At 43.8% G+C, this 26903-nt stretch overlaps 1 protein-coding gene across 1 annotated transcript in view; it reads right to left on the bottom strand.

Annotated features, from left to right (window-relative positions):
• Positions 1–5743: 5743 nt before the first annotated feature.
• TM7SF2 (transmembrane 7 superfamily member 2) overlaps positions 5744–26903 on the bottom strand; it is a 34438-nt gene continuing 13278 nt past the window's right edge. The window contains exons 6-11 of the mRNA XM_029614142.1: positions 12398–12501; positions 12108–12227; positions 11734–11902; positions 10945–11025; positions 7181–7303; positions 5744–6545 (exon numbers count right to left, since the gene is read on the bottom strand). Coding sequence (XP_029470002.1) covers positions 6385–6545; positions 7181–7303; positions 10945–11025; positions 11734–11902; positions 12108–12227; positions 12398–12501 — 758 coding nt within the window. The 3' untranslated portion in view covers positions 5744–6384. The remainder of the gene's footprint in view (positions 6546–7180; positions 7304–10944; positions 11026–11733; positions 11903–12107; positions 12228–12397; positions 12502–26903) is intronic.

The following is a 26903-nucleotide window of genomic DNA, read 5'->3' as shown; positions in this document are numbered from 1 at the left end:
AGTGGTCTTCTTAGTGACTGCTGAGACCGCAGCATCCACCTTAGGGATCTTGAAAAGGTCCAAGACGTCCAACGACAGGGGATATAGTTTAGTCATTGCTCTGCCCACCTTCAGACCGGCATCAGGAGCCTCCCACTCCCGAGTTACCAGTTTGCGGACTTTCTTCGGTAGAGGAAAAGACGTAGTGGGCCCCCGAATGCTGTCATGGATGGGATTAACACCCTCATTGTCTGATTCCTCCTGAGACACCTTAATGCTCAGGACCTCTAGGACTTGAGGAATAGGGGGGCGTAGCTTGTCCCTCTTGAATAAACGGACCACACTGGGATTGTCTCACTCCATTGGCGGGGTATCGGGATCATCCGTGTCGTCCGTGTGCACATCCGCCTGATCCAGGTCCTTATCCGTACCGGTTCCCACAGGTGGGGCTGACCCGGAGCCCAGCAGTGGCTTCTGAGGGCTCCGAGTGTCCTCCTTACTCGGTTGCCCCTGATCCATAGGACGCCCAGGATCAGCAGCTCTATTGAATTTCTCCGGAGGATGATCAAGGTCTCCCAGGTCTCTTCACCACCGTGCGTTTGCGGGCCAAAAAAGCTTCATGCATGAGCAGGATAAACTCCGGGGAAATCACCGGAGGTGCAGCACTTGCTCCTCCGGGGAGATCCTCCCCTACAGGAGCCAAAACGGGAGGGGGTCCTCCTCCCGCGATTCCAGCCCCGGGAAAACCGGGGCGTCCCCGGAGGTGGGACCTTCCAGCCCCAATAAATCCCCTGCCTCCTCAGCACATTTGGGGCATAAAAAAGCTGCATTCAAAGCACAGACACATACACACACACCCTCAAATAGGCCGGCGATTTAGAGCACGGCGCCATTCCTGAAACCATGCCGCCACGTGGATGAAGAGAAAGAAAGGCCGTGATTGCCGCACTAGGTCTCGTCGCCTCGGCGCGGGAAAAAAATGTCTACAAACAAGTGCGGGCTAAATTTAAGTAGAAAACCTCACGCGCCGTTGGGCTGCAATGAAAAAAGCCAGTCCCCGCCTGAGAACGCCACGGCGAGAGAAAGAAGACAGGAGGATTCAAATTGAAACTCACCCCTTCCCTTCCACGGTAACCCGGAGCTCCGGGAGCCGAAGGGAAATGGAGCTGACAGCCTCCCCACACAGCTTCCTCAGGCCCGATCCCACCGCACTGACTCCTTACCTCAGAGCTGCCTCAGACCAGAGCACCAAAAAGAACACTTCCTTCCTGTTGAGAACTGTATTTATTTATTTATTTATTTATTTATTTATTTTTAAAATGAACTTTACTAAAACCAGGAGATGCTCTAAGTGGCTGGGATGAAGGGAGCAGTTGCAGCAATGTCAGTGTCGCGTAACCAGGAGCCCATGTCCTGCACACACTGATCTGGAGCAGGCGAGACCCTGACAGGGATATCCAATCCCCCTGACACCCAACTTCCACTGAGGGATGGCCCACGAAGGTGCCTAACACCTCAGGAAGCAACCGTAAGTCAATAAAAACTTCTTCTAACTAAAAACTGAAAATTTCTAACTAAAAAACTGCAGGAGTGCATTTCTGCCAATACAGGACAATACTGAGGGACTGCAGGTGGCACTCTAGGATACATGGTAGTGCCCAAAGCTTTGTTCTCTGACTCCATCTGCTGGTAGGGATGCACAACCCACTTCTCTGGACTGATCGTGGTATGTACTGGGAATTTATGTTATTCCAGGAGTGAAAAATACAAACATAAAAGATGCACATTCCCAAAGCTTGTCGTATTGCTATCACTAAACAGAAAATGGTGGTTCAAAGCACAGACACATACACACACACCCTCAAATAGGCTCCCTTGCTCTTGCACACACACATACACCCTCACATAGACTCCCTTTCTCTATTGCACATACTCCTCCCCCTTCACATAGGCTCCATCTCTCTCTGGCAAACATGCTCTCCCACTCAATACCCCAAAACCTGCTCTCTCCTTCAGATGCATCTCCATGCTCAGTCACTCCCCCAATCTTTCCCTATTGTCTTCTCCAACCATCTCTTTCTCCCTCCAGGCCTTATCAGAGTCCCTGTTCTCTTTCTCCCCTCAGAGCTATTCCTCCTCCTTCCCCCACCCCCATCTAATGGCCTCTCTGAGATTTCCATCCTCCCCCCAGCAGAGGAAGCATTGGCTTTTTTTTTTTTTTAAATGTTTTATTTTAGAGAGAACACATTACCCGCAGGCTGCAGCCTGAATCAGCGACAGGCTGGATCTGGCGGTGCTAGGGTGTGGGCGGTGAGGTGGGACAGGTCCATGGGGGTGGCCTCTCCTTCGCAGGCAGTGCCCTGCTGCGCTGCTCTGTTCCTCCTCCAGTCGGGTGCGCACGCAGCAGATGGCACGAGCTTCTTGCTGCGTCTGCGCACTGACTGAAACAGATCGGGGCTTGGGGGAGGAGTCCAGGCGGGTTTGTCGTGCTTTATCAAATATCGTGGGGCTGCCGGCAGTGGCTCTCCGTGCTTTTTCCCGCATCCCCGCGGCTTTTGCTGCCGCCCCAGGCCCCCGCCTAGTGCTTCCAGCGGCCCTGCATGAACCATTCCCTACATGCAGGAAAGCTTGGATCCAGCTGAGCAAACATTATGAACCTCCTCACTGCATGACATCCCTTCTAACAACTGCCAACAACCGCTCCTTGGTTTAACCGAAGCAGCCTTTGTCAGATGGCATCGGCAAAGACTTGTTTATGTACACACCAATTGTTTACGGCAGCAGCTGGCCAACGGCTCGACTTTATGACCTTACAGCAACAATTCCAGTTGCCACAAGCTGATTTCTTTGCCTTTCTGCAAGTGCGACACTTCTTAATTAACAAATTACACTTTTTTTCGCAGCATCTACCTCCAACCAACGATTAAGGACAGCAGTGATCTTGGGGAAGAGACAACAACCTACCACAACTTATTTTTACAAAACTCCAAAAGCCGAAGCCGAGAAGCCACATTCCTTAGAGAGATTGCACGCAAAATCCTTTTGAGGATTTTAAGAATATTTTTATTTCTCTCCCTAACACGTCCACAAATATTATTTTACAAGAAACTGATTACAAGTTTCTATGGCAACTTTGTCACTCCTTCCCGTGCACTTCAATTTAAATTGACCACCTCAGATGTGTGCCCAAAGTGCAGTAATGAAGTGTTTTTGGGAATGCCCATTAATTTTAGAGTTTTGGGGAAAACTCTAAAATTATTGCGCCCAATTATTCCATATGACGTTGCCTTTGGACCCAAACTTGCGGCTTTTCGGCTCAGTAATACCCTTGCACCAGCAATTACACCCAGCAACCCATTTTTTCATTAAACGAGCCAGGCTATTGGGCAAGAAAGTCATTTTAACCTGCTGGTTAGATCCCCAAGGACCCAAGTATGAGCATTGGCTTCATCTTTGCTCCCTAGAATACACAATAGCTAGGTCTACCTCACCGAAGAAATTAGCTACTAGTATACAAATGTGGTCTGCCTTTTTAGCTTATTTATCTCCTACCATGGTGCAAGAGTTAAATTCACAACAACAGCATACAGCTCCACACCCTGGGCTCTGGAAGGACGGTAGTTATAAAAGTCGTATCAGCTCTTCTGCTTATTCTTATATGTAAAGTTTGTTGTCTATAAGGTCGCTTATCACTATTAGTATTAATACAGACGCTGTTACTTATTAGATTGGACCCTGATATCCCACACTATCGGAAGCGTACAAGTGCTAATAATGTATGTTACACTCTAGAGCCCACTGTGTCCCTTACTAGCACTTGCACCCATACAAACCTTTACTTGCACTGGTACTTCACCTGTATTTTCTTTCATCTTCTTTCATTTATTTGTACTTTATCTGTACCTTATTCTTTTCTATGCCTATTCCTCTGTATATGCAGCTGATGTATTTTTGGTGGAAGGGGGTGGGGGATGAGAGGGAAGGTTCGGTCACTATGGGAAGAATTGTTTTGGGAAGTTTGTAAAACACCCCAATAAACAAATTATATTAAAAAAAAAAAAAGTGCATGCTCCTACTTTGGAACAATGTGGACTACTCAAAATTGCCTTCTACACATACCGGACTAATAAAGTGCAGACTGTGGAGCTTAGTAAGCTGGATAGTTTTATCAGCTCTTTGAATTCTGCCTTCATCTTTCCCTCTCTGTTCTATTGCATCAGCAGCGGCTGCTGCTGCCTGTACTATTTAAGTTAAACACAAAACAGGCCTTCAGAGAGTTTTTGCATATGCTTACAAGGATTGCCAAGGGAGAGACCTGTTGTGACAAAGTGGTTTTGGGATAGCCACAAGCAGATGTGAGCAAAATGAATGAATTAGTCTTCTCCGTCCCTCCTCCCCCCCCCCCCCCCCCCCCAACCATAAATTAATTTTTTGTTGCTTTGGGCAGAAATAAAGTTACCTGGCCCTCAGCCTTTGCTTTATAGTACATCTGAGGTAGCTTTAAATACATAAGATATGCCATAATGGGTCAGACCAAGGGTCCATCAAGCCCACTAACCTGTTTCCAACAGTGGTCAATCCAAGTCAAAGTACTGGGCAAATACCCAAATATTAAATAAATCTCATGCTACTAATGCCAGCAACAAGCAGTAGCTATTCCCTATTGATTAATAGCAGTTTCCTACAGGAACTTTTTTAAACCCAGCTATACTAGCTGCCTTAACCACATCCTCTGGCAATGAATTCCAGAGCTTAATTGGGCATTGCGTGAAAACAAAATTCTCTCCCCTAGTCCTTGTATTATCCAAAAGAATAAATAACTGTTTCACATTTACCTGTTCAAGTCCTTTCATGATTTTATAGACCTCCGTCATATTCCCTCAGCCGTCTCTTCTCCAAGCTGAACAGCCCTAACTGCTTTAGTCTTTCCTCACAAGGGGAGCTGTTCCATCCCCGCTATCATGTTGGTCACCCTTATCTATACTTTCTTCAGTGCAACTATATCCTTTTTGAAATGTGGCAACGAGAATTGCACACAGTGTTCAAGATGTGGTTTAATCATTGAGTGATACAGAGGCATTATCACATCCATCCTTTTATTTGCCATTCCCTTCTTAATAATTACTAACAGTTTGTGTTTTTGACTGCCACAGCATACTGAGCCAATGATTTCAATGTAATATCAACTATGATGCCCGGATATTTATTTCTGGGTGGTAACTCATAAAATGGAGCCTAACATCATGTAACTACATAATGGGTTATTTTTCCCTATATGCATCAATCACCTTGCACTTATCCACATTATATTTCATCCGCCATAAGGACACCCAGTCTTCCAGTCTCACAAGGTCCTCCTGCAATTTATCACAATCCGCTTGTAATTTAACTTACTCTCAATAATTTTGTGTCTGCAAATCTGATCACCTCACTCATCATACCTCTTTCCAGATCATTTATAAATATATGAAAAAGCAGCAATCCAAGTCCAGATCCCTGAGGCACTCCACTGTTTTACTTTTTTTCCATGGAGAAAACAGACTATTTAATCCTATTTTCTTTTTCCTGTCTTTTAACTTGCTTTCAATCCACAAAAGGACATCTCCTCCCATCCCATTACTTTTTAGTTTTCTTAGAAGCCTCTCATGAGGGACTTTTTCAAATGCCTTCTGAAAATCAAATACACCACAGCTACTGGTTCACCTTTATCCAGATGCCTTTTCACCTCTTCAAAAAAATGTAGCAGATTTATAAGGCAAGTCTTCCCTTGGGTAAATCCTGTCTATCTATATGTTCTGCGATTTTATTCCTTATAATAGTGTCCACAATTTTTCCCAGGCCTGAAGTCAGGCTCACTGGTCTATAGTTTCCTGGATCACTTCTGGAGCCCATTTTATATATCAAGGGTAAATTGGCCACCTTTCAGTCTTCAGGTACAACTGCTGGATTTTAATGAGAGGTTACAAATTACTTGTAATAGGTCTGAAATTTCATGTTTTAGTTTGTTCAGAACTCTGGGGTGTATACCAACCGGTCCAGGTGATTTGCTACTCTTCCATCTGTCAATCTGGCCTACTATAGATTACAGGTTCATCATGATTTGAATCAGTTCATCTGAATTGTCGGTAGTCTAGTGCTGTCCTTCTCTACTCTTCATCATTACATTTTATTAAACTTTATTGATATAGTCCTCACTTCATTTCTTCTTCTTCTCTGTCATATAATTGTACACCTTGGGTGGAGGCAGGTGCTTTAGATCATTATTCCAGCTGAGGTAAGCTCCTGGAGTCTTCGTTTCCCATCTTGAGCTTCCTCACTTCATTTAGTAATGACCACAGATCTGAGGTATTCCACCACATATGTGGAGGAAGTATAACCCCAAGGCTATGTGGTCGATGGCTGGTTTCAGTAAATATAGGGAAAGATGCGGTAGGGAACCCGCTTGCAATACTCCTGCCAGGATAAGCCATACTTCCTCAGGCATCGGTGTTCATCCCTTGCCTCACGATGCACTAGCAGGAAAGCGAAATAGATGACGTAGAAGTAAGGCAGGATGTGGGTCACACCTGGAGAGGAGGCACAAAAAAGGAAGAGGGAGCATCAGAGGCAATGAGCCCAACACTACACTGAAACTGCAGCTCTCTCTCCATTTACAGGACATGGCAGGAATTTCAATCCAAGCTGCTTAGTGCAGACTCAGCCATCTTATTTGGTATTGATGTCAAAGGCACGAGTTTTGTCTCACTTAAGTGAAAGAGGGCACCTAACTCAGGTAAAGGCTGAAGTCAAGCCAGACCGATTTTGTGCATGTTGCATCTGCGACTTTGTAATTCCTACTTTTCTTAGGGAATTCCACTGATGTGATGAGGGCAAACCCAGAATCTGCCAAATTTATCCCATTCATATGAAGCCATTTAGTGATACTAATATGCAATATTTGTAAAAAAAATCACTGCAATGATGCTGAAATGTCTAACATCTGATATCACCAGCCAACAGATGTTAATTAATACTTCACTGCAATCATGGAACTTTGAGAAGGAACTTAGTGGGGGGGGGATGAAGGCACTTTTTGTTAGTCTAAATGTGGACAGACTCCTTCCAAGGACAGTCAGTAACTATGCAGTCTCATGTGAAGACGTGAAGGAAGAGAAGCACACTAGTAAGAATTGTCTTCAGGGTTATGGCACGGGGCACTCACCACACGATAGGGACCAGGCCAAGGCCATGATGAGGTCTCCCAGGTAGTTGGGATGACGGACAAAGCCCCACCAGCCTGACACCAGGAGGCATTTCCCTGAGGCAGTGGGGATGGTCTCCAGCTCTAGGGCAAAGCACAAAAGGAACATCAGGTCAATGCAGATCACCATCCTGAATACAGAGTAGAGTTCAACTCCTCCTCACCATGCATGTTAAAAGCTGTCCTGTTGCGTCACACACTCTTTAGGTTATTTTTCCTTTTATACATACTTTAATATTTTTACTGTCATTCATTATTTGAAGTTTTAGTTGTTTTAATTTATTTATTTTTATTTTGGAATAACTGTAAACCGTTTTGTTCAAATCCATTTTGTTATAACGGTATATAAAAAGTTTTAAATAAATAAATAATATATATATATATATGAGTGTATTTCATGTATATACTTTTGTGTGGTTTCCTGTCTTTGCACAAGTGATTTACTGATGTGTTCTAATCTGTGCATATGTATCTGGACACATCTGTATCTCATTGTCTATGTTTCTGTGAGCGCAGAGTCACAGGCAGGTACCTAGATAGTTTTACTTGTTTTTTTATTGTTAACTACTTAGCACAGTTTTTCTGCTATAGGTGGTATTATTTATTTATTTAGATTTATATTTCGGTTTTTGCACTTTTTTTCAGCGCTTCAAAGCGGATTACATTCAGGTTTTGGAGGTATTTCCCTATCCCCAGAGGACTTACAATCTAAGTTTGTACCTGAGGTATTAAAAAAACTGTAAATAAAAATAACCATATTAGCAACTAAACAGTGACTAAGAGATGACAATTATATACATGACAGAAAAGTAGGTAGAAAGAAAAAAAAAAGGAAGCATGATTACAAGTTTAAACAAAGAAAATGAACTTAGATTACATGGGTACAAGGAGACAAGTGTCTAATACGATAAAACTCTGAAGGGAAAAACAGGGCAAAAGAGAACCAACATACACATTCAGCCAGGGGAGAGGGGAGCAAATAGGCAGTGGCGTTTGTATAAAGGTGGCAAACTGTTCCAGATTCCAACGTGTATAGACCTCATTCTGAAACTTAACCTGACATTTGGCAGGACATTTCAATTCAAAATCTTTTGTGTATAGACTAAAAATGGTCTTTGTTCCTGGATAGGATGGGACACACCCAACCATAACCCAGCCTTAATTCCCAGAACTTCCAATTTTTTAAGCAAAATTTTTAAGTCGTAATCCAATTTCAAAGCAAAGGAAACTAAAATCATAGATTTTTCCAAAACAGAATAAACCAAATAATCTAATTCAGTGGTTTCCAAAGTCCAATTTGATCCCATACCAGAAGATCCAGTTTATAGGACCCTGGATCCACTTTATTTCAGAAGAAAGCCTTTCTGCCAATCGAGGTTGGCAAAACTTTATGGGACTAGTGAAGTCCCTTCTGCAAGATGACTGTACCTTCTTTAAGGCCAATTCTACCACCACCACTGACTGGTGAGGCAGCTGATGGCGCTCAAAACCTGTGGAGGGCTGGACTAGATAGACTGCATCCGTCTTCCGGTTCCCAGGAGGAATGGAAATGGGGTGTTCCCAGAGTCAGACGACTAGCTCCTTAAAGATGTCATGTACTGGAACAGCATCAAAAAAGTGCAGGATCTCCAACATCTTGTGACAAGAACCGTGTTCTGTTAAAAGCTGGAAAGACACCAACTCTGCCATGGCCTTAAACAAAACCAGCAAAAGAAAGATCCTCTGGAGGGGATTTCCACCTCTCCTCCAGTGGTGAGGGTTCCGAAAGCAAGACCTCCGATGCTTCAGTGGAGGAAAAAGATGCCTCTCCTTCCCAGGACTCATAGGGAGCTTCCCCCTCGCTTTGAACGTCCGGAGACATGGGAGGGTGGAGCTCCCATCTGCGCACTGAGCCTCGAGCCAGAGGACTGTAGGGGCACCAGCGGAACTGAAGACAGAACCGAGGGCACCGGTGGGATCTGGGGGTCGCATGGGCACCAATGGATCCATCCATCTCGGGAGCACCCAAGGGCATTGATCCCGATGAGGCTGGGAGTGCCAGAGATTGCCAGGGTGCCGTGCACAGCCAAGGCGCCATCAACCCCTATGGACCTTCCTCATCCAAGGAGTTGCTCACCGGGATGGGGACGGGTAGCAGAAGCAGCAATGCTCCCTTTGACAGCGAAGGGGTTCGGGGCGGGTCCAGCCGCTCCAAGAGAGGTGCAAGCACCAATGGAGTCAGCTCTTGCGGCAGAGGCAGTACCAGAGGAACCAGAGGCTTGATGCCCTGCAGGGCCCGACCGACCACCAACCGCGCGCACCTCTCTAACTCCTCCTCAAAAGCTGCAGAGGATAGGGGGAGGCAGCGGAATCGTATCGACCCCGGAGTCATGGGGAGGAACTGAACCTTCCACTGGTATTGGTGGGGACCGCCTTGAGTCCTCAGGAGGACCGGAGGGTAGCACCACCTCTGCACGAGACCGTTTCAGGGAAGACACCGACGCAGTTGATGCCTTCCTTTGGTCTGATTTCAAAGAGGATGAGCAGTGTCTGTGTTTCCTCAACTTCTCTAGGTGCTCACCGCGGTCCTTCCCCGGAACAGACGGAGATGGGGAGAAACCCCGACTTGGATCGAGAAGAGATTGACCTTGCTTGGTCCCCTGCCCCTACCTCGGGATTGAGGCTCAGTAGCGGAGGGGATACCAAGCGGGTCGATGCCGAGACTCCCTTCCCTTGCAGTATAGAAGTCTCAGACTGCTGTTGACAGATCTGATTTTGTAGTGCCGAAGAGCTTTTTCATTCTGTCTAAACATGCCCGATGGCCCTTAGGGGTCATGGGCACAAAGATCGCAACCACGGACATCATGCAATGCCCCCAGGCAGAGGACACAGACCTCGTGGGGGTCTGTAATGGACAAGGTCCGGGGGCACTGGCAAAAGCCGGATGACACCATATCGAAAAGAACACAGTGTGCGATTGATGGCTGGTGATCTCTGGGAGGTGACACCATCGGTAACTGACCGCAAAGTACCGGAAAACCTTATCAAGAGTGACGAGGAAAAAAAATCTCGAAAACGCAGAGGGACCTGGCGGAACGTGGGAAGGAAGAAAAAAATGTGATTTCTCACAGAAAAAGTGCAAGCTCCATGGCCACAAGGCTTCAACTTTGCGGAAAAAGAGAGACTGAAGAAGGACCCCGCGTGGATGCGTGCTTAGTGACATGCTAGGCATGCTCAGTGTGTCTGTCAAAGTTTTCCATGCCGGGCTCCATCTGATGATGTCACCCATGTGTGAGGACTACCATCCTGCTTCTCCTTGGAGAAAATAAAGGTCATGCCTGTCTGTCTGTCCTGCTCCTAGAAGGATGAGCAAACTCACAATAAACAGGTCAGGTGCCCCCACAATGGTCCTGGCTTGAAGATCTCTGAGGCTTTTAGCAGAGGATAACAATTCATTTTCAGCCAAGAGTCCACAAAACACTTGTTCAACAATCAATTCAGAATTGGTTTCCAGATCTATCCAGCCAATGAAAACCAACTTAATTAATTTCCATCAACACTGTCCCATACAAGATGCCATCCGTTAAGGAGAGTTTGAATTCATAAGGGGTGGGGACGACTGTCTGCATTGATTAAATTCTGCAGAATAGTTCTGATAACAGATTTTTTTTTTTCTGCTGCAAAAATTCTAAAACAAAAAAAAAAAAAAAGATTGAGCAGTTTTGTTTGGGCAGCTAAGCACTTACCAGCCACGCGGGGGTCTGTAGGGCTCCTCCGGAAGGTGTTCTTCTGGGAATTGGCCCCTCGAAAGATGGCATAGCCCAGGGCTAGCAGCAGCAGCAGGACAAGAAAAATAATTCCAGAGTGCATCAGCAACACAGCAATGGCAGCAGACAAACATGGGAGATGGGTGAAGAGAGAGAAGTGTCTATCTTCAACTTTTTTCTTTCCCAGACTGCAAAATGTCTTTATCCCTGCTGCAATAGTTCACCTCTCATGGTTCATGGGTCTATTGCTTCTCTCTAGATCTCTTTTCTCCCCCTGCCCCCACCTTTACATTATTTCTTTCTGGTATTTTCACACTTCTATGAGGGAATGCAAGTTATTATGGCTATATTCCCTTTTTTATTTAATGCTCTTTAGAAACAGCCTTCCCTCAGTTTGCTTTTCAACTTTTTTCAGGTTTCACGTACAGTCTTCCAAGGCAGAAATGGTAACTGAGTTTTAGAAGGCATGGGATGTGCACAAAGGATCCTCGGTAGTAGGGAAGGGAGGGGGTGAAGCCTGAGATAAGCCCAGAGGATCCTCATTGGAAGGGGAGCAAAGGATCTTAAGCAGTAGGGGAGTGTAGGACAAAGCCCAGAGGACCCTCAGCAGTGGGAGAGCAAGGAGTAAAACTGAAGATGAGCTACAGTCTGTGAGATCAGCAGGGTAGGAAAAGGGTAGAGGCCTTTATTTATTTTTTTACAGACAACCTTTTTCCCCATTGAGTTGACAACAGTGATCTCTTGGGCAACAGAAAGAATGTCACATACTGTTCAGTGCTAGGATCCCAATGGCAGAGAGCATGCTGAGCTCATGTGGGTGGTTCACCAGGAAGTACGCCTGCAAGCTGTAAGTGAAGGGGACCCAAGCCAAGTCTCCAAATACCAGCATGAATCCAAAGCCATCGTGGATGATGTCAATTGTAGTCAAGATGGCCTCCTGCCAGACAAAATGAAAGGAACACAGCAACATTACAAGAGCCAATGTGAGGAATGCAAGGAGACACGCCCATAGAAGAGATCTTAACACACAACCAATGGAAATACTGCCAGAAGACGAGGAAGTAAACTATCCCCATGTCAGAGAATACCAAAATTAAATAAGGGATCATACCTGGTAAAGCATTGGACAACAGAGCTCCTACCTCATTCCAAAGCGCATCCACCACATAGAGCAGCTGGAAAGCATTGACTAGTATCATGGCTAGTGAAGGACTACCCCTTAGCTCTGTCTCCTTCATTAGCATAGCCAGGTTTATCATGCCCTAGGAGAAGCATAGACAGAGACACACTAAGCACATATTTTTCCTAGCAATTCGACCAGTAAAAAGAGCCATTAAATGGTGCATGAAAGGAGCACGAGTCCTTTCTATGTTTTATTTATTTTTAACTTGTTGCCATATTTGGAAGTTACAGCCTTGCCATCATCACATACCCAGCCAATGAGGCCTGGCCTTAGCTCGCAGAAATATTTCAGGTCAAAAGTGCCGAAGCGGGGATTCAGCTCATGACCGATGAAAAAATCATACACGGGATTCCCTGTAAGAGCAGGAACAACACAGAGAACATGATTAGTGTATAGGGGCAGAAGTAAAGCTCTGGGTTACCCTGCCTGGGGCTGATTCACTTCATTTCCCTATGCCTCAGCTCTATCCCCGATTTCCTTGTGCCTCAGCTCGACGACTTCCCAGCTCTGTCAATGACTCTAGGACAGGGGTTCCAACCTTTTAGGGAGCATGGACTCCCCTTTTCTCTCTTTATTAAATTGGTACAACTTACAAACAAATGTTCAAAAGTACAAATGTGTTACTATACATCATAATTTCAATAAACAGAATAAATGCACAGTTCTGACCACCGATACTATGCAATGCGTTATCCAACCAAAACAATTCAACTCTGTTTTTCCCCTAAACGTAAGCCTCATTCAGTCTTCACCCACACAGGGAGCAATTTGTCATGTCCCGCTCATATTCAACCCTCAGACCTTGTTTAGCAGTATACTGCTCACATTCATAAACTAATTCTTCATAGATTTACTATCTTTTCCCGATATTGTATATACCTGAAACCATTTCTCAACCCCTACGATTTCAGAACTGTACTACAACTTCTTATCTTCTCCACCTTCGACTATTGCAACTCCTTACTAATTGGAATACCTTTTTCATCCCTCAAACCACTCCAAATACTGCAGAACTCAGCTGCCAGAGTCCTAACTGGAACAAAAAGAAGTGAACACATAACACCAATATTGACCTCACTTCACTGGCTCCCTATTACTGCACGTATTGCTTAGAAATAAATGACCATAATCCACAAAATCCTAAACAATGATCATCAAGGTCTTAACACCCTAAACATAATCCCTCAAAATCCTCCAAGAAACCTACGCTCTAATAACTCAGGTTACCTAAACATTCCCCTATCAAAGATGCGCATCTGGCAACCACAAGAGAAAGAGCCTTTTCAATTGCCTCACCCAAACTTTGGAACACCCTACCTAAATTCCTGAGAACCCAACACGACCTAAAAACATACAAAAAAGACCTAAAACACACTAATGTTCCGCAAATTCTACATTGACCTTCAGGCGTCTGATCATCCCAACTCTCAACTGAACTCTCAGTTGTAAACCTCTTAATATATTCTCTTCACCCTGAACCTGCATACCCTCCTCATCCAACCTAATAATGCTCTCTGGACTAGATATGCTTATTTCTGATATTGTTCAAATTGGGGTAGATTTTACAAATACACGCGCGCACGTACTTTTGTTCGCGCACCAGGCGTGAAAAAAAGTACGCGAGATTTTATAAGATAAGCGCGTATCTTATAAAATCCGGGGTCGGCGCGCGCAAGGGGGGTGCACGTTTGTGCACCTTGCGCGCCGACCCCGGATTTTATAAGATACGCAAGCCCTGGGACATACGCGCCTCCCGGGGCTTGGGCGTGCCGCCGAGCCTATGCAAAATGGGCTCGGCGTGCGCAGGGAGGATTTAAAAGGGTTACGCGTGTACCTTATGCGCGTAACCCTTTTAAAATCCGGCCCATTGTTTTTACTGTTGCACAACTGCTAAGAAAATGTATAACGTTCACATTGCTTTTCTGTTACACAACTGCTAAGAAAAATGTATACTTTTGTAAACCGTTGTGATGGCTCTACCGAATGATGGTATAAAAAACTCAACAAACAAATAAATAAATAAATGGGTCATTTATATTTAATTTTATTGATTGATTTCTAGTTTGCTTTTCAGGCACTTTCAGCAGATTACATTTAGGTGCTCTAGGCATTTGTTGTTTTGTTACTTTGCTACTCAAAACATTTAATTTTTTCCATTACTGCATAGTTTTTAATTAATATGTTCCAGCTCAAATGGTAAGGAAGTTCATCACCTTTCCAGGATAGCAAGATGGGTTTTCTTAGCCAGCACAATGGCATTTATAACAGATCTTTTTCCTCCCTTAGGCAATCTTTGATCCATATTAAATATTCCAAAATAAATCAATCTGACCATATTATTGAACAGCTCAGTATTTTTTTTCTAAACAAAATTTTTCTTCCAAAAAGAACTCAGTTTGTGAACATATGATATAATACTTGTGGCAAGTAATTATATTTTTCATATAAAGCTCCCTAATTCTAGAAATACCTATTCTGTGAATTAGTTTAAATTGTATTTCTCTCAAATTTACTGGTGTCAATATTTTATTAATTAATGAAAACTCTTGTTGGACCTATCCAGCATTAAGTTCTTCCCCAAAATCTGCCTCCCACAATTCAGCCAGTCTCTGAAGAGAAGAATTATTCATATTCTCCTATAACATAGTATATCATACAGCTATTTGATTAATTTTGGGATACTGCTAGTAAAAACATTCTTCCAGATCATTACTTCTTATGTGCTGTAAATTATCCTTGCTCCATGACAAACAATAATGGTGGGCTTGTAAATAAGCACAAAAAATGTATTTAGAATATCATATTTATCTCTTAACTGCTCAAAACCTATGGGGGTCATTTTCATAGCGTATCGCACACAAAAAGTCTCTTTTCACGTGCGATAGCTAGATCGGGGTGGAGTCGGCCCCGGAAGAGGAGGAGTCGGGGCGGAAGCGGTGGAAACTTCACTGGCGACGAAAAGGAAAGAACCCTTTTCGCTGCCAGTAGCGCGTCCAATAGCACCACCTTTTACAATGGCACTATTGGGTGCAAAAGCCGGCAGCGATAGCACCACGGAGGTGCGATCGCTGCCGGCTTTTGCAGGCCCGCCCCTCGCTTTGCCCCCCCCATCCCCCGTTACCATTGGATTCTCTAAGGTCTGCGACCGTAGCGAATCCAGGCCTAAATCACCTGTCTTATAACCCCCTTTTTTTCCCCCAGCTTTGGAGAATGGATCTTCCTAAACCCACAGAGGTTTATTTCTTGGTGATATATTTAAATTCCTCTTAGTTTCAATTAGCACCATCTCCATAAGAACATGCCATACTGGGTCAGACCAAGGGTCTATCAAGCCCAGCATCCTGCTTCCAACAGTGGCCAATCCAGGCCATAAGAGCCTGCCTTCCTGCTAATTGTTTTTTTTTTTTTTTTTTTTGCAAAATCATTTTTATTGTAAAGACAAGTATTTCCACTAGCACTGCAACATATTCAAAATCAATAGCAACAAGAGAACAAACAGTACAGTAGTGATGCTGGCCTCCTGTTTAGTAACAATACCCACCCCAATAAGCAACCAGAACCTCCACCACTCCCAACACATTCAAACTGCACAAACCAAACACACCACATACACCCCATTCAGACAACCACCTCACCTTCCAACCACATTCACGCCCCCCCCCCCCCCCCCCCCCCCAGAACCCTAAAAACATTTAGGGAAAGAGAAACCCTGATCAAGAGAATTTAGTAGCAAGGCTACTCAGGAGTTACTCGCCCCAGGAGAGTTGGTGTACCAAGTTTCAATATATCCTGCTGTAAGCAATTGAGTCTGGAAATCCAAGGTGAGAGAAGAGTAATAGCAAGCCCAGCAATATGCATATCGCTTATCCCTAGGCTGAGGAGACTTAGGAAAATCAATGCATTCCAGCAAAATCATGTCCATCATGCGATGGTGCCAGGCCACAAGTGAGGGTGTACTCGCAGGCTCAATCCACTCAGCAAGTTTTGTTCGGCAAGCTAGTAGAAAAGCAGTCCCGCCAAAGCAATCCTGTGCCCCCGTACATTTCACAAGGAGCGCCTGCGGTCCTGCCAATAGGAGCACAGCAGACAATCGTAAAGGTATCTGAATACATTTATTGACGCAGGCCAGGATATTTTCCCAGAAAGTCTCCAGGGAAGAGCAGAGAATCAGCCAATGCAACATGGTACCCTCTGTTGTGGAACATTTAATACATAGTGGAGAGGAGAGACGACCCATTCGAAAACAGCGCACATCGTCACAAATAGTATGATGGATAATCCGAAATTGCAGGTCGCGCAACCCGCAGTCCTTCAGTCATTTATGTAGAGAAGTGAAGCATGAAGTAAGGAAGGGAACTGTAACATCCTTTGCACAAAACGGCGTCCAGTAGCGGGCCAGAAGATCAAGATGAGGAGTCAATCGTGTATTTGAAATCAATCTACTCCAGCCCTGTATAGAATTATGTAAGTACGCACACTCAACCAGTGTTTTAGCAAAAGCAGTTTCGCGTGCATACTCCTCTGATTGCCAGCGAAAAGCCTGCAAGTAGTGGCGAGCTTGTAGGTAGGCAAAGAAAAACTTACGGGGTAACTTGTAATTCTCAACCATAGTTGTATATTGTAACACTTGAGGGACGTCTTCTTCAAAGTAATGAAAGGCATACCTAAGTCCACAGCGAGCCCAAGTCTTGAAGATGCCACTGGTGGTAATACCAGGCTGAAAATCACAGTTACCCACCAGCGGGGTAAACAATGAGAACAAGCCCGGCAATCTATACAGCCCACGGAGCCACCGCCAGGCCCTGCGGCATGGATAAAAAAACCATTTGGGAATATTGAGAGATTGTACCGTGGCCGCAGGAGCTTTCCTTCCTGCTAATTGTTAACCAAATGCACTGGTATTTTAATCCATTTCAAAGTAACTGCATTTATGGGCCAATAAGCCTGAACCTATTCTGTGAGTAAAAATTACTGATCATATTTAAATATCCCATTTTGCCTACTCATGCACAAATCTTAATAAGAATTATTATAAATTCAGTAATGCTAGTCCCTGAATAGGACTACTATGATCTATTCTTGCTTTTCTATTACGCCGTATAATAGAAGTAATATTAGACCTGAATGTTTGGATGTCTTTTTTTTTTTTTTTAACCCATACAGGCAACATCTGAAGAGGATATAAAACCTTAAAGGTGAATTTTAAAAGCCCGACTTGCACCAAACCAGACCATACATGCCGATAAGATTCTAAAAGCCCACCGTGTATGCGCGTATATCTCGCTATGCGCACAAATGAAAAGTTTTGAAAAAAGGGGTGAGGTGGGGGGCGTGATCTGGGAACCTTGAAATTTGCCCGTAAATTACTTCTGTGCACAGGCACGCGCCTGGTTCCCCTGCCGCGTAACTTACTTCTGCTGTGGATGGTGCGCAAGTCATAAAACCAACAAAAAACTAAACACATCAGCGGGTTTTTAAGGGTGGGGGAATAACAGGGATAAAAGAGGCTATTAAACTAGGGGGGGGGGTGTGTCTGGAAATCCTATTCCTCACCTGGGCGAACTAGGAGAACCGCTAATGGCGTCAGCGTGCGTGTGTTTTAAAATCACCCCACTTGTGTGGCAGAAGCGGCATTTGCCCACGTAGGTGCGCGTCCACTTAAAATTGCGTGTACCTGCGTGCGTTTATGCTATTTTATAACATGCGTGCACATACGCGCGTATGTTATAAAAACAGCTGTGTCCTTGGGCGTGGGCCAACAAATGCGCACCGCTTTAAAAATTACCGTCTCAGGCAGTATCACTAATTTTACTATGGCACACCTACCCATAAGCGATAAGAATCATTATTTACATTTCTTCAGTAAGAGCTTCATATTATCTAGAGTTTTCTATTTTATTTTATATTTAAACATGTAAATAGAATCCATCTCACATGAAAGTACAACAAAAAATATATTGTCTATTACATCTGTTCCCTCTTTTTTCTTTAACTAGGTGAATCCAGGATGTACAACCATTCATGCAAATACACACACAACGCTCCTAATCATACCCAATATTTATATAAATACACGTTCTATTGGGGCATATTTAAAACAAATTTCTCTCATGCTGTAAAATAATCTTTAGAAAGGGATTTATGTGAAAATTTAGCCCCTAATTCTTCTATCTGCTTCCATTCCAGCATGGGAGTGTGCTGTACACATGTAGAGGAGGTGGTTCTTCTTTATTCCAGGACTGAAAAATAACCAATCTTACCAATAAAAGGGCTATTTGTACAAACTTAAGAAATCCCTTAGAGAATTGTATTGCCAAAGTTGTGTCCCCCAAGAAACTCTGCTTTATGGATGTAACCCTCTGCGTCCCCATTAATTTAAAAAGGCGTCCCAAATTGTATTTAGTGTTACACAAAGCAGAAAATTGTGCGTCAAAGTGTTCTTATGAATCTTACATTTTACACATAAATTAGATGTAGGGACACCCATTCACATCGTTCTATCTAGAGGATTACATCGCATTTCACCGTAACCCCCATTCGAATTCTTAAAATAGCTTTTCCAAGGTATCTGCCAACTCATCTGACCATCTAATGGCTAAAGATGCTCTAGGTAACTTCTGGTGTCGTATTTTATACCAGTTAAGAGATTTTATTATCTTTAGGTCACAATTCAAGAAATAAATTGTCCATTGAGTGAGAGGCAAATAGGTCTGGAGTCCATTATTTTCCACTGGGACGGTAACTTTGAAACAGCTGCGTGGGCGCACATGTATGCACATATGCCAGCTCGCGCCAATGGACGCAGACATTTTATAATATACACGTGAATGGTATAAGATAGGTTGTATGCAAGTAGATCTGCGCACAATTTTATATAGATGCACACGTGCGTGCAAATGCGCCTCTACTGCGAAAGTGGGGGATTTTAGTAGACACACATGACAACACAATTACTAGTTTCCCCAGTTCTCCCAGTTCATTCCCCGTCTGCCCAGGTAAAGGATAGGACTTCCTAACCTCACTAGTTAACTAGCCTACCTTTTACCCTGTTATCCCCAATTCTTAAAACCCCGCTACCTTCAATAGTTCTTTTTTGTTTCAGGACTTATATAAGATAAGTGGTAGGGGACCCCGGTGCCCGCATAAATACTTATACGCAGATTTCACTGAGAAATCTAGGAACGCCCATGCCCTGCCCCTTTTTGCACAAACTTTTGCATGTACTCACGTGGTTTTTAAAACCCGGGCAGTGTGCATCGGCCCGACTTCTGCGCGCACCTCCCGGCTTTAGCATAAAATTGTCTAGTCACTATATGAAAGTCCTTCTTTAGTTTTTCAAAAGAAGAGAAAGTATCATTTGCTAGATAACTTAAACTGCAAATATGCTCAATACCTTTCGTATGCCATTCCTGAAATGCTCTACAGATTGCATTCTAGGCTCAAAAAATGGATTCCCAACTAAAGGCAAACAACTGAAAGTTTGCCACGAAGAGCCCCACCAGAAAGAAAAAACATTTCCAGGCTCGTTTTTCTGCAACAAAAAGGGGAAAAGATTTCAATATCAAAGGAGTTGTAGGCTCCTTTAGATCTAAAGCACCTCAGAAACAGACCGATATAGTACAGTGCGCTCCAACGGAGCGCACTGTTAACCTGCCCTTGGACTCACGTTTTCCCTTACCCCTTATTCAATAAGGGGAGGAAAACGCGCGTCCAACCCGCAGCACCTAATAGCGCCCTCAACATGCAAATGCATGTTGATGGCCCTATTAGGTATGCGTGCGGGATACAGAAATAAAATGTGCAGCCAAGCCGCACATTTTACTTTAAGAAATTAGCGCCTACCCAAAGGTAGGTGCTAATTTCTGCCAGCACCAGGAACGTGCACAGAAAAGCAGTAAAACCTGCTTTTCTGTGCGCCCTCCGACTTAATATCATGGCGATATTAAGTCGGAGGTCTCGAAGTGTAAAAAAAGTAAAAAAAAAAAAAATTTAAAATGGGCCGGCGGCTGTCGGGCCGAAAACCGGATGCTCAATTTTGCCGGCATCCGGTTTCTGAGCCCATGGCTGTCAGCGGGCTCGAGAACCGACGCCGGCAAAATTGAGCGTCGGCTGTCAAACCTGCTGACAGCCGCCGCTCCGGGCTAAAAGGATGCGCTAGGGACGCGCTAGTGTCCCTAGCGCCTCCTTTTGCCTGTTTCTACCGCACCACCTAATTTGCATACTGAATCGCGTGCACCGGCGAGTGGCCGTGCACGCATCGGGAGAGTGGGCGTTAGTCCGCGGGAGAGCGGACTTTACTGAATCGGCCTGAAAGAAAGCAGGCACAAAACAGATTCAACCATCTCTGGTGTGCAGTATTGAAACTTTTCTCTCTCTCATTCCCATTCCCAAGCAAATCGAAATTGACAAGCAAAATTATAAAATCAGGTAAATTAATACCACCCTGAGGACTGTCATTTTGTAAAGTCTGGTAACCAAATAAAGCTTGCCACAAGGGATTTAAAGCGTATCACATCTTTGCGGGAAAGCCAACAAAGTAATATGGAGGTTGTATAACAATGTTTGGAAGGAGAACCATCTTAAACAAACCTGCTCTCCCAAACAATAAGGGCAAATCCATCCAAGACTATAACTGCATTTGAAATCTATCTAATAAGGGGGATACATTCAGCTTGTACAGATCCGTAACAGCTGCAGAAAACGTCAAACCCAAATAAGTAAAACATGTAGTAACCCAACAAAAAGGAAGAGTTCCCAGCCAATTAGCGGGAGTAGATGGATCTAATGCCAGTGCTTCAGATTAATGGTAATTAATAGCAAGACCTGTAAATGAGCCAAAATCTTGAAAAAAATGCATTATGCAAGGCAAGGAATCTATAGGATCAATAACAAATAAAAGGTTATTGTCTGCAAACAGACATATATCTTCTGCTCCAACCAACCCAGGGAAAAGTCTCTAATATTAGAATTGGTTTGTAACTTTATGACTAATGGTTCTACCATTGAGTCCCGCTGTCACTCCTTGTGACCTTGGGCAAGTCACTTTACCCTCCATTGCTTCAGGTACAAACTTAGAGGTAGATCTTCAAACGATACGCGAGCGCGAACAAAAGTACGCTGGATTTTATAAGGGGGATACATTCAGCTTGTACAGATCCGTAACAGCTGCAGAAAACGTCAAACCCAAATAAGTAAAACATGTAGTAACCCATGCGCGCGCCGACCCCGGATTATAAAATCCGGGGTCGGCGCGCACAAGGCTGCACAAAAATCGGCAGCCTGCGCGCGCCGAGCCGCGCAGCCTGCCTCCATTCCCTCCGAGGCCTCTCCAATTTCGGAGCGGCCTCGGAGGGAACTTTCCTTCGCCCTCCCCCCACCTTCCCCTACCTAACCCACCCCCCCCTCCGGCCCTATCTAAACCCCCCCCTAACTTTGCGTGCGTCGCCAGCAGCCCCGTTCCGTCCTCCGGTCCCGGACGCTTCGACCACGCCCCCGGGCCGACGCCATGCCCCCGGGCCCGCCCTGAATCGCCACGGCACGCCCCCGAAACGCCGCATTGTTTCGGGAACGCCCCCGGACACGCCCCCTCCCGCCCCTTTTCGAAAGCCCTGGGACTTACGCACGCCAGCAGCCTATGCAAAATAGGCGCGCCGGCGCGCGCGGGCCTTTTAAAATCCGCCCCTTAGAATGTAAGCCCTCTGGGGTTAGGGAAATACCTACAGTACCTGAATGTAATCCACTTTGAAGCGCTGAAAAAAGTGCGAAAAGTGGAATATAAATCTAAATAAATAAAACAAACATACAAGAGAGGGGATAGCAGACATCTCTAACAGGTACCGCCTTTCAAGTCAAAGGTAGTGGTTCAGGCTTTTAACCCAGGACTCCTTAAGGCAGAAAGCTGCAAGGGATTCTGAGGGAAGGGAGGTTCCCTTCAACTGTATTATGAACCCAGGCCTAGAGAGCTTGAGGAGGCCCCAGGGAGCTGGTAGGACCTCACAATACACTCAGACAGTGGACGCAAGGTGAGCTACTATTCCAATTCTTGTATCCGAAGCACTGTAAATAAATACTTGTACCATAATTAAGTTGGTCCAGTCTTATTGTATTCCTGAATTATTCCTGCAGCTGTAGCAGGTCAAAATATACTTCAAACATATAAGCTTACAATTAAGCCCTGCTTATTAACAGGGTTAGGGGGATGTGTAGGAGAAAAAAAAATTTAGTTTTCGTTTTGTTTTCAGGAGGTTTTTTCCCCACAAGTTTCGATTCGTGAATTGTTTGATTCTGATTCATTTGTGAAAAAAAAAAAGAATCAAACAATTTAAAAAATAAATAAATTAAATTAAAAAAAAAAAAGGGCCAAAAAATGAAAACGAGGCCTCCCGCCTGCAATAATGCCAAGGCTAGGCAAGGCCCTGGCTTCAGGCTTAGACCTAGGCCTGAATCATTAGTTTAATGAATAACGTTCATTTCTTTTGGAGCCCCCCCAAAATGAAACGAATTAGCCTTTTTTTTTTTTCCAGTTTCATTTTAAATGAATGCACATCTCCAATTCCCAGAATGCATGCACCAACTGACAAATGTTACATAGTCCATGCCTTTCTTTCACAAAACCCACTTGATCGGTCTACTAAATCAGGTACCACATAGCTTAGACGAGAGGCCAAAACAGAAGCTAAAATTTTCACATCAACATTTAAGAGAGAAATAGGATGATAGCTCTTGGGTTGAGTTAAATCTTTGCCCTTTTTGGGAAAACTGTAATCAAGATATTAGTATTAAGGGAGAAACAGCCTTGTGCTAGAACAAAACTGTACATCTGTATCAATGGGGCTACAAGCTTTATCCTCTGTAATTTATAAAACTCTGACTCAAGCTCAAGTTAATCCTGGGGCCCTCGCCAATTTCATTTTTTGTCTAGTAACATCAAGCTCCAGCTTAGCAATTGGCACATCCAGAATGATCCACTGAGAATCAGTAAGCTGCAGTAAATCTATAGCCGCACAAAAACATTCCTGAGTACCATGCTCTGAATAGAGTAGCGTATAATAACTGTTTTGTAATAGCAATATCAGTAACAAGTGTTTTGCGAGCATTCCATATTAGTTATATAAAATGCTTAGGTTATGTAGTATGCATTCATCTCATTAAAATCTTATTAGCATACCTAAACATTTCAGCTTTAACACCTTGAAAATATCTTTGCGCTCTTTGAAAGCGCAAATGATTGAGTTGGTTTCTTAAAGAATCCATCTTAGTCTTACCTTTAGCTAGACCAGTCTGAATATGCCACTTTTTTGCTGTCTGCAGGTATTGGGTGAGCCTTAATATCTCAGCATCTTGTTTTTGTATTCCTTTCAGTCATACAGGAGATTTTCTCTCCATGTATAAATGCTTTGCCAGCTTTCCATAAAGTCTGCAGGGATATTTCAGATAGAGTGTTATTGTCAAGATATCGCTGCCACTTGTTTTCTAAAAAGGATTTAAACTGAGTATCTTGTTAGAAAAAAGATGGGATGCACCATCTAGTAATTGGTTTACCCAAAAATAGTTCTGAAAGAGACATTGTCCTTATTTTGGCCATTTTAATTTGGGAAAATAAAGTAGAAGCAAAGATATAATCTATACAAGAATAAGAGGAATGAGGTGCAGAATAGAAAGTAAAATCAGAATCTTCCAGATTGAGCACCCACCAAATTTCTAATAACTGCAGATCCTTTACCAAAAAAGGAAGACCCATGTCCTGTTTAATACCTCCAAACTATCTGAGGTTTAACATCTACAGCAGGGTCCATAACAATATTAACATTTCCTCCTAAAAGTAGTGACTGTGAAAAACATGTATGGTCATATATGTTAAAGAGCGTAGATGTTACCCAACAATTATTTCTGATTATATAAAGAACCACTATGAAAAACAAACCGATCATTAGGGTCTGTCACACAACCTTATCCATTTGAAAATTACCATTTTTAAGAATTAAGATCATCACACTCCTTTGCCTAGCTGAAAAGGAGTACGAGACACATTGGCCCACCCGGTCATGTTTAAGCTTCTTATGTTCCTCTGAAGATAGATGAGTTTCTTGTAGAAATACGATATGGGCAGCAGATTAAAAAAAAATAAAATCCAGGATTATTTTTCTCTTTATAGGAGAATGTATACCATCTATGTTCAGGGAACTTATTCTGAGATCATCCATAAGAACCCAGAGTAGGGAGAAAAACAAGAAACAAATTTCCTACTTTATGGGCAGACACAGTAAAGTGCACTCCAGCGGAGCACACTGTTAGCCTGCGTTTGGCCGCGCGTTTTCGACGCGCTTTTTTTACCCCTTATACAGTAAATGCATGGCCAACCCCCTGAAACTGATAGCGCTCGCAACATGCAAATGCATGTTGATGGCCCTATTAGTCATTCCCGCGCGATCCAGAAAGTAAAATGTGCAGCCAAGCCACACATTTTACTGCCAAAGGCAGGCGTTAATTTCGGCCAGCACCGGGGAAGTGTATAGAAAAGCAGAAAAAACTGCTTTTCTGTACACCCTCCGACTTAATACCATAGCGATTTTAAGTCAGAGGTCCCAAAAGTAAAAAACAAAATTAAAAAAAAATTTTTTTTTTAATCTGCCCGCAGCCTGCGGGTTGGAAGACGGACCCTCAATTTTGCCGGCGTCCGTTTTCCTAACCCGTGGCTGTCAGTGGGTTTGAGAACCGACGCCGTAAAAATTGAGCGTCGGCTGTCAAACCCGCTGACAGCCGCTGCTCCTTTTACCGCGGGCCCTCATTTACATTTTTTTTTTTTTACTGAATCACGCACCCAGGAGTGTGGCCTGGGCGCGCGGCGGGAGAGCGGGCGCTCGCCGGCTCTCCCGCGGGTTTTTCTGTATCGGCCTGTAAAAGCATACAGAAAGTCAAATAGTAACAATTGGGGAGTACCTCCCAGCATAAGTATCCACAAATCCAGAATATAAAAAGGAGCCCAACCACCCGAATATATACCCATGGAAGCAAATCTGTAAAATAGAGAATACTACTTTATATTTTCCAGTCAAAGAGAACCAGTCATGCATACTCCACCTATCCTCACTGAACATATAAACTAAACATGTAATCCTCTTCATCCATGCTTCATCTTCTCTTCCAAAAGATGCATCCTTGAAGGCCAAAAAAAGTAATAGTTTCTTTTTTTTTTTTAAAGAATAATATAAAATAAAGAACAAGAAACTAAATATGGTAGTATGCCCCATGAAAAATAACTTCTCTCCATCATTGATAACTAAAATCAACGAACAGGGCAATCCATTGTAATTTTTGCAAAAAAACAAAAAACAAACCCCCAACTACAATAAAACAGTAGCAGTATTATAATATTACCTTCTAAATCACTAAGCCTAATCACTTAAAGGCAAATTTTAAAAGCCCTGCACGTGCCAAAACCGGGACATGCATGTACAAGCCAGGCTGGCGTGTGCCACGCAGGTTTTAAAAGCCGCCCGAGGACACGTGTATCTCCTGCTGCGCGCACAAGTAAAATGTTTCTTAAAAGGGGAGGAGCATGGGTGTGGTCTGGGTGGAGCGTGGGCATATGTGGGCCTGGCAAAGAGATCTGCGCATAAATACTTATGCTTCCTTGCGCACGCCAGGGTCCCCTGCCACATAAATGTACTTCTCTTATGGATGGCAAGTATAAGTATTAAAACAAAAACATATAGGCAAGACAATGGGGTTTTAAGGGCCAGGGCTAACAGGGGGGAAGGGTGGCTATTAAATTAGTGGGGGTTACAAGTCCCATCCCTTACCTGAGCGAATTGGGAAAAAGGTGAATGGCGTTGGTGCGCGTCCCTTATAAAATTCCACCAATTATGCAGTAGAAACGGCATTTACGTGCATATGTGCTCATCCATTTAAAACTGCACACACACGTATGAGCGTCCAGGCTATTTTATAACATGCATGCATATACGTGCATATGTTATAAAATGGAGGCGTCTCTGGATGCAAGCTGGCAAACACGTGCACCCGCGCACCTGTTTAAAAAGTTACCGTCCCTTAATTTGAGCCAGGCATCATTTTCTGCTCATTGAGATAAAAGAAGAAGAAGAAAAAAAATACAGCAAAGGTCATTGGATATATCACTGGTAATATCCTTATGCTCAGGAAGTACAAGGACCGTTAACTAAAGCTCAGCACGACGGCCATCTTAGAATCCCAAAATACAAATGCGTCATAGGATAGAAAATTACCAATATAAAGTCAACTGAAAAATCTGTCGATAAGAATCTTCCATACCAAGATTATCATGCAGGTCTATATCCTGAAAATAGGAAATTATGAAAAATCAATTCATATAAAGAATATGCCTTCAAGTATTATACTTCTAAACGTGACCCGGCTTTGTCTGTCACTAAGTTTTGCTCTACTTTTCTAGCATAATAGGTGTTGGCCATTTTTGGGATCCTCCCTTTGTCTTATCTCCACCTTTTTGCGAGAGGCTTTAGGGGCCTATAAAAATCCCCCAGAGCATGTGATTTGGGTCATTGCCTTGCTCCAAGAGGAGTGATCAGCAGTTGGGTCTTTGCCACACCTCCAGGTGCAGTGACCAGGAAGAGAGAGGGTTTCTCTGCTTGCAGTGGAGGAAATCCAAGGAGTAGATGTTGGAGTTTTGAGGACTTTTGCGATTTTGAGTGGAACCAGTTCCTAACAGAAGGGATGGCTTTGATTCTTTTTGCCTCTGATAAGACACAGGGACGGG

Source organism: Rhinatrema bivittatum, chromosome 8, assembly GCF_901001135.1.
Source record: "Rhinatrema bivittatum chromosome 8, aRhiBiv1.1, whole genome shotgun sequence".
Lineage (NCBI taxonomy): Eukaryota > Metazoa > Chordata > Amphibia > Gymnophiona > Rhinatrematidae > Rhinatrema > Rhinatrema bivittatum.
This window is presented reverse-complemented; position numbering and strand designations above follow the sequence as displayed.